General features: G+C 47.4%; 1 protein-coding gene across 1 annotated transcript; it reads right to left on the reverse strand.

Moving 5' to 3' along the window:
* Nucleotides 1-552: 552 nt before the first annotated feature.
* Nucleotides 553-2,408, reverse strand: LOC122690329. The gene is made up of 3 exons (XM_043897380.1): nucleotides 2,354-2,408; nucleotides 1,428-1,513; nucleotides 553-1,098 (listed from the first exon to the last, which is right to left on the reverse strand). Exons 1-3 carry the CDS (start codon nucleotides 2,406-2,408, stop codon nucleotides 553-555), a joined length of 687 nt encoding a protein of 228 aa, XP_043753315.1.
* Between the last annotated feature and the right edge of the window lie 6,555 nt (nucleotides 2,409-8,963).

Below are 8,963 nucleotides of genomic sequence, written 5' to 3' on the forward strand. Positions count from 1 at the left end.
GCCGGGTCCCCAGCATTGACCCGAGTTGACGTCGGGACAACCCCGCGCAGTGGCCGCCACGTGAGAAAGCCCGGACCACGCACAATGCGCCGGCGCCTCGTTAGGGCCGGGCGGGCGCTCAGGGAGCCAGGCCTGCACTGTCCGCGGCCTCATCATTCATTTCCCTGGACGTGCTGGTAAAAATGCATCAAAACAGGCTGCGGAGCGCGGTATAAAAGCACAGCGGGATGAGCTGCTTTCCAAAAAGGATCTCGGTGATTGGACCGGGCTCGGTGTGATTGACAAGAGCTTAGTTTGGTAAAGGGAAGACACGCAAGCTTTCACAGCGGGATCCCTTTTCTAAAATATATCACACTAGCCTTTGAAAAGCGCCGCACACTATAAGGAAATAGCGTTTCACGGCTCGCTCTATGGTGCGATGACATTTCTTTAAAACACAGCGAAGATCAAAAAAGGCAGAGAGAAATAAAATGTGTTGCAAACACAATGTTTTAATTAGTTTATTCTGCGCGTTGCTTTTATCAGACGTATACATTGCGGGTTCCCCTTTAATTAAACAGCCCCTCTCGAGCGGCGGCAGGCAGGGAAGGGAAGCGAGGCGCTGCGCCCCTTGGTTCCCTGTAGGAAAAACGGAAGGGCTGGCCGGCCCCAGAACCAGGCTCGCAGGCCCTTGTGCCCTCTGGGCCGGGGCATCGGGCGGCTGAGGCTTTGGGGCTTCGGGAAGCAGCGGGACCTGAGCGCCCCACGGAGGCAGAGAGGAGGGAAGGGAAGGGGAGGAAGGGAAGGGGAGGAGAGGAAGGGGAGGAGGAGGTTTCCCTCTCCGGGGAACAGAATGGAGCGAAGGCCGTCCAAGTCGCTCGGGCTCTGCGCCAGCCTCCTCCCCCTCCCCCGAGGTCTTCCTGTATTATCATCTCCTGCCCCCGCTAGGGGCCGAAGTCCCCCCTCCCGAGGCCCTCCCGAGTCTCCAGGTTGGGCGGGTGTGTCGGGGAGCGATAGGCACCAGGAGAAGCACTGGGGTCTCGGCCCACTCCCGGCTTTCGGCCTCCGACTTCCGGCTACTCCGCCCTCCTTGGGTCCCAAAGTAGCGGATCCTCTGTCCTGACCAACAGGAAGAGGGGACTTCTCCAGCATCCTGCTCACTGAAAGCGCGGGCGCCGCAGGCGCTGTTCTAAGTGGCGCCTCAAGAAAGGCGACGGAGAAGCGAACGGTAGGATGTGTTGTGAGCCTAAGCAAGGCATGTTCTTACACACACTTACACACACACACACACACACACACACACACACACTGTGCTTACTTCTTGGGAAGCTAAGCAAGGCATGTTCTTACACACAAACATACACGCTAAGCAAGGCATGTTCTTACACACGCTAAACAAGGCATGTTCTTACACACACACACACACACACACACACACACACGCTTACTTCTTGGGAAGCTCTGCAGACTTGAGCTCCACCTTCTTCCTCAGCCCAGCCCTTGAGCTGAACACAGAGCAGGCCCGTGCAGCAATCTCACCAGTATTTGCAGCTCTGGCTGTGATGCAGTCATGTAGGCATGTTGGTAGCCTTACACTCAGAGGGCATTGTTTGTTCATTCTGTCGGGAGACCAGAAAACTCAAAATGTACACCTTGGAGTGGGAGGGGGTAGAAGAGCTGTGGATCTGGCCCTCTAGACAAACCCCAAACACAACCCCTTAAATTGATGAACTGGTCATAATACTTCCTCTCCTGACCAGATTTGTTCCTTCTACTGAAACTAGGAAGGTTTTCATCCCGGCTGCAGGGACTGGGGTGAGGAGAGCCACCACAGGGCTGGGATGCCTCCTTTCCACTTTGGCTTAGAGGAAAATTTCCTTCTCACCTCTTTCTGCTCAATGAAATGAGACAGAAGCCAGCATAGGTGACTGAATACCTCTGTAGCCTGTTTGCCTTTTCAAGGGGGTATCAGTGTTGCCTCTCTTCGGGAAAGGGGAAGATCCGGTACTTCTCCCACCAAGTATTTTTTTTTTTTTCAATATTGGAGTTTGAATATTTGGATTTGTGTAACTATCTGAAATTCATGATCTTCAACAGGAAGAACTCCTTTTAAAATCATATACTTTCTCTCCAAGTACAAGCACACATAAGCAGTGTATGATGTTTGGATGAAAATGTAAAAACAACTGCAAAGATCATTCGATAATCATCAAAATAATTAATATGTGGTTTCTATGAATCAGAAAATTTGATATTACATAGCATATGCACAATAAGCTGTCTCCACTGTATTATCCTCTGAAGGTTCTTTCTTTCATTAAATTACTTGTGATGGGTCTACATTATAAAAAATAATCAACAAAAATTAACTGACATGTGTAATGACGAAGTAGTGACAAGTCCACTTTCAGAGCCATCTGCCTCCCCATTTTTTTGAGCCTTATACTCAAAATAATGATTTGAACCTACTACAGCTGTTGAAAAACAAAATAGCTCAAGAAATGAAGTTTATGTATGGAACTGTGCTATAAAGCACTTTCCTATAGCTTGTCTCTCCCTCTCTTTCTCTCCTTCGCTCTCTTTTTCACAGTTATGGAATTGCAAAATTAATAATAATAAAAATAAGCCCCCATTTGTTACAAAGTGGTCTTTAAAATTGTTTTAAAGGTGCCAGAATGGTAAACAATATTAAATGAAGTCTCTGAACTTGAAGACTTCATATTGCAGAACAGGACAAAAGAATACAATGGGAGAAAACACTCCCCAAATTAAACAAATAAACTCAAAGCTGATTTCATTTTTTTCTCACAAAAAGATAAGCACTTCTATAAAAGTTTCATTTGGGTATTCATCCCAGCAAACTCCAGTAATGTATCTGAGTTGGAAAGACATAACCAAACATATTTTTTATGTTTAAAAAAATAATAAAGAAGCACTAATAGTTACCCCCAAACTTTCAAGCAATCAATATAGTAATCATGAAATACCTTTTCTAAAACTTCAAATCCCAGCATTTGTTTTTAGAGTATTAAAATGTTTTGCTGGTCCATGTGCAAGACAGTCACAATGCAGTATCATAGTATCATTTACTCTTATCTCCCCCATAACACCTAAGACAGTGTCTTGCATATAGCAGGAAATATGTAACTATTTTTTGAACATGAAGCTAAACCAGCTAATGTGCTACATGTGTGAACTTTAAAAAAAAAAAAGTTTTCTTAGAAAAAAAAAAAAAAGTTAAGTTTCAAATCACTCTGCAATTTGAACTTCATCCACTTGCCCCCATCTCCCTCTGCCTTCTACAACTTCAGCGAGATGTCCCTGGACCCTGAACCAAACTGAACAATCCTGCACAGCTCAGTTTCTTGTAATTGTTTAGAACCTGAGAGCCATAAGGCTCCCCTCATCAGTCGTGGGGAGTCCACCTAGGGCAGCAGGGGGAAGCGAAGAAATTATTCCTGAGGAAACATTCCAAGTGAGAGGAAATACCTCCCCATCCACAGCCACTCCTTGTTTCTTCTGGAAGGAGGTCAGGACTGGACTGGGTAAGATGGAGAGAAGTGGGATTCAAATAGCCCTGTTATTCAAGTAGCTCCATCCTTCACTGTCTTCCTGTGGAAATTTTGTTCTGTGACAATGTAAGTGTAGCTCTTTAGTTGCAATAGGATAAATGGGAGCAGGCCCCAAAGCAAACAAATTCCTGATCAAACGGTCTTGATTTCTTCCAGCTCAGTGGCTCCCTCATTAGAGTTACCTGGGGAGCTTCAAAACATAGTACTATGGTGCATGCCTGCTAAGTCACTTCAGTCATGTTTGACTCTTTTCGAACTATGGACTGTAGCCCTCTAGGCTCCTGTGTCCATGGGAATTCTCCAGACAAGAATACTGGGGGTGGGTTGCCATGCCCTCCTCCAGGGGATCTTCCCCACCCAGGGATCGAACCTGCATCTCTTATGTCCCCAGGAGTGTTCTTACCAGTAGCCCCACCTAGGAAGCCCAATAAGCCCAGGAAGTAACACCTCCCTAAACTGAGTCACAAGTTCTGGGGTGGTCTGGGCATCTGAGTATTTCAAAGATCCCCAGGAGATTCCAATGTGGAGCCACGGTTTCCAATCCTGGGAATCCTGGCTCCACTCTATTGTTTCTGGGGCAGAGGGCAGGCAACTCCTCCCTCTTCCAAATTTAAGGCGATATGATGCCTGCAAAAATAACTAGAACCTGCAATGTAACTCTTAGAGAACCACAAAAGTAACAGATCAGGCTGGAGTTACAGCTTTTGGGTGCATAAACTAAAGAGGTCCCCTGCCCTCCTAGAGGGGTATTAGAAACTGAGAGGGGAGGCTGGTGTGAGCTAATGCTCACAGTGCTACAGGCTATATAAACCACCCAGAAGGCAAGTTTGTATCAAAAGTCAGTGCAGGCTTGCCACAGTCTTAAGTGTCAGAACTACTTCTTAAAGAAGGGAGAGGTAAGAAATAAGAATGACTGAGCTTTTTGTAAAGTGGGAAAAGGGTATTTAGGTGTTGGGGGGGGGGCTTCTAGAATGTTCTCAAGCCCACTTAACTGAGGACAGATTCGTCCTGTGGAACCAGTAGTGAGGAAGAGAATGTTCTAGCCATGTTTATTCTGCTTCACTTTATACATAGATCGATAAGAACCTCTATCAAGAAGTATGGGGTGGGGTGGGGAAACAGGGAAGGAAAACACCCGTCTGCTGATAAAATGTGCTTCTCAAGGGCCTTGGTCTGAGGAAAACTTGATCTTTTGCCCTGGAAGGCTGCACAGTGGCTTCTGCACCATTGGTGTTGACTAAAGTGCATGCGCCAGCATGTGTGTGTGTGTGTGTGTGTGTGTGTGTGTGTGTGTGTGTGTGTGTGTTGGCCAGGCGATTGGGGGTGGGGAGAGGGCAAGGCTCAGCGGACTTTGGGGGCCAGGTCGATTTGGAACTTGGACCCTGGGGAGGGGGCCTCGGGTGCACATAGGCAGAGGAAATTAGGAAAAGATGAGCCAGTGGACTGCGGTCTCCAGTCCAGCTGGGATGGCGAGAGATCAGCTCGCGGCACCTTGTGCCTCAGGGTCCTTCCCTAACATGGAACTATATCTGGGGCCGGGTGGTCAGTAGTACACAGGGTTTCCCTCGAGGGGTTAAGGACCTGTTCTGAACTTCCCTGGTGGCCCAGACGGTAAAGCATCTGCCTACAACGCGGGAGACCCGGCTTCAATCCCTGGGTCAGGAAGACCTCTTGGATAAGGAAATGGCAAACCACTCTGGTATTCTTGCCTGGAAAATCCCATGGATGGAGGGACCTGGTAGGCTACAGTCCATGGGGTCACAAAGAGTAGGACACGACTGAGCGACTTCACTTTCACTTTTCTGAGAAGGGAGGCAGGAGCCCCTGGGGGCGCAGCTTGGGAGCAGCAGCCATGGAAGGTTCTAGTCCCAGTGTCCGGCTCTCCCCTCCTCCCCACCCCTCCCCCTCCTCTGTACCCCCTTCCTTTACCACCTCCCTCCTCCTCCCCTCCTCCCTCCCCCCATTCCCTCCATCCCCCTCAGCCTCCCACCTTCTGAGAGCTGAGGGTTTCTCTTGGCAGGGCCAGGAGGGGGCTCATTTTAAATACAAATCCCTGCACAGAGCCTCACTAAGATGGCTCCTGGCCCGGTTAAAGAGAAATGGCACCCTAACTGAACTAGGAATGTCACTCCAGCCTTTCTTGGGCTCGCTAGGGTCAGGAGGTTCCTAAGCTGATTTTCCACAAATGGCGCCTGTGGAAAAGCCTAGGTGCAAGGAAGTCCTTCTTTCTCCACTCTGCTACGCACATGATACCTGGTCAGGCCACAGCTCAGGCTTGAGACAGTTTAGGTCATCTAGGCCCATCTAGAGGGCTTGCTTGATAGCTCAGTTGGTAAAGAATCTGCCTGCAATGCAGGAGATCCCGGTTGGATTCCTGGGTTGGGAAGGTCCCCTGGAAAAAGGGATAGGCTACCCACTCCAGTATTCTTGGTCTCCCTTTGTGGCTCAGCTGGTAAAGATTCCGCCTGCAATGCAGGAGACCGGGTTGGATTCCTGGGCTGGGAAGATCCTCTGGAGAAGGGAACATCTACCCACTCCAGTATTCTGGCCTGGAGAATTCCATGGACTGTATAGTCCATGGGGTCGTAAAGAGTCGGACATGAATGACAGACTTTCACTTTCACTTTCAGGCCCATTCCAGGTCAGATGCCTGAATCATAGTATTACCAGATAAGATACAGGTCATCCAGTTAAATTCAAATTTCTGACCAAAAAAAAAAACCCGATTATTTTAGTGTAAATATCTCCCATGCAGTATTTGGGACATACTTATACTTTAAAAAAAAAATCACTGCTTATTTGAAATTCAGGTTTAACTGAGCGTCCCAGATTTCTCTGCTAGACCTAGTAGCCCTACCAGAGTACTTGTGTCTCTGTGTGACTACTTGTGTCTGGAGGAACTGTTGACTCTGCCAGCCTGTGCCAGGTTCAAAAACTGAAGTGTAATCTACCAAAACTGAGTTTGAAAGGACAAAGGTTAAGGGCAGGGAGGAACTGCAACTTTGAAGAGAAATTTCTGATAGTGCTAGAGTCTGGGAGAAAAGAAGAGGAGGGGAGAGGCATACTTAAGAAGACAAGGTTGTGGGAGCATCCTGGAATCTTTATATTAACCTATAGTTTAAAGGAGAGGCATTCAAGGAAGTGGCGCTAAAATCCTTGCCCAAGTGTAGTGGCTGAGGACATTTGTCCATGGGAGAACTGGAAGGAGCATTTCTGGGAGAGAAAAAGGCGAGGGATGAAGTCCAGGCCCTGGCTGAGGAGGGCTAGTTGAATTGGTGAAGAGTTGACCTCTCCTCCTCAGAGCCCCTGGGGTCTGGGGAACTGGCCTCGCTTCCCTCGGGCTTCCTGAAGGCAGGCAGCTCAAGGAACGGCCTTAGCCTGGACTCACATGCCTCGCTGGGTTTGACAGCTACAGTTGCCCCTCAGGGTTCAGTCATGCGGAAAGGGTCAATAAACTATGTATCTCTAGCCAAAGAAGAAAGACAATAAAACCACCCTCAGGGTCACAGGTCACACAGTCACAGATTGAGATATTCACAACTCTTTTTTTCTTTCCTCTCTTCTTGTCTCCTCTTTTTCCTTCTGGTTCATTCTCCCTTGACTCTTTACTTTTCGCCTTTCTCCAAAACCAAAGTTATACCTGGAAATAATTGAGTTATGAGACTGAAAAAAAAAAAAATCATGTCATGCAAAATGAAGGTTGAAAAGTAGGAGAGTGATGGTGGATAAAACCCACCCGTTAAGAATACTTAGCTTCTTCACTGGTGACCTCCAACCTCTAGTCTAGGGGAAAGCAAACATTTTCTGTAAAGCATCATATAGAAACAACTTTAGCTTTGCAAGCCACACTGGGTCTCTGTAGCTTAATCTCCCCACCCTCTTCCCTCTCCTCTTTTTTCTACTTCTAACCCTCTAAAGATTAAAAAAAATAATTCTTGGCTCCTGGGGCCATACAAATACAACAGGCCAGATTTGGCTTGCAAGTTGCCAAACCACATTCAAGCTAATAGTCTAATTTACCCCTACTCTGTCTTGCTTGGGGGTGGGGGGAAGAAAAAGGGGAGAAGGGAGGCCCCCATGTTTTACTATCAAAGCCCTTTCCTCCTATCCCTTCACTAGAAAAGGACTAGATGAATGACTCCAAATCATGCAAAAACCACAAGCAAGTCGATTTTACCAAATGCCATTCCTGAACTATATAAAACTTCTTGGGAGTTGAATAAGCCGGGACAGCCTTTTTTTAGGTGACAGGAACTCTCACTCTCAATTTGGGCAAAAGGGAAGATAATTGAGGTAATGCAGCATCTGCCCCCCAGGGAGAAGGGGAGGAGGAAGAGGGAATGGTGGACTAGGCCTGAACTAGGGAAATGGAGCTAGGAAGGTGGGGGCCCCACACCTAGGCACCAAGGATGAGAGTCAGTGCCAGAAACCATAATGTGGTCCTGAGGTACCCTTCCTGTCACCTTGAGTGCAGGACCTTGTCTCAAAGCAGGGACATAAATAAGTAAATACCCCAGGAGAGTCAAGGCTTCTCTCCACTTGTTCTGGAGCTGAAGTCATTTGCCAGAACTAACGGAGCATTTAGCACCTAGAAGAAACTTGGGGCCCTGCATAAATGAGAGCTCTAGAATGTCAGGCAAGCTTTGCACCCCCAATCCATTCTTCTTCCTCCATCTCTTCAGCTCACTGGGGAAGGACTTGGAATCATAAATCAAATGCATCATTGTGTATTTCTACCCCTGCCTGGGTCTCCCTCTCCACTCACTTCAGTGCTTCCCACCTACAAATGGTTCTGATCCCTTTGGGGAAGGGGAAGTCTTCTTCCAGTGTGACTTGTCCTTCTGGTACCCAGAGCCAGAGTGTACCTCAGAGCCTGGGCAGTAAAGGTACTCATTGGCTGCATGACCTCGTGGGCCAGGACCAGGACTCACCATGAGCCTCCCTCTCAGACTTAGCTGGTGACATAGCATTGCCCACTGCCTAGGCTTTCACTATATTTCCTGTATTTTCAGGGCTCTCTTCATAATCTCAAACTAGGTTCTGATATCTCCAGCTCAACTTCCTGCCTTCCTCCAAGTTCAATCCTATTTACTTAAGCCTGTGTCTCTGAAGTTCAAATATCTATCATCTGTCTATCTATCTGCACAGCCATGATTGACAAGTACGGATGAATGAAAATGTCTCATTCCTGTCTGGTTTGCCTTTCATTACACTGGGCAGTGATATGCTGTGGACCGCAGAGGACAAAGACAAAACATATTTTAAAAGGGTTGGTTAACAATATCTACTTGTTCATTCTACATTGAATTTTAAAGGTATTTAGGACTTAAAATTTTTTTGAGAAATGGTGAGAGGGTAGTGCAAACTCTGATGTAGCCAATAAAATCTGGACCTCAAATAAGCGGTTGCTGA

This window comes from Cervus elaphus, chromosome X, assembly GCF_910594005.1.
Source record: "Cervus elaphus chromosome X, mCerEla1.1, whole genome shotgun sequence".
Taxonomy (NCBI): Eukaryota; Metazoa; Chordata; class Mammalia; order Artiodactyla; family Cervidae; genus Cervus; species Cervus elaphus.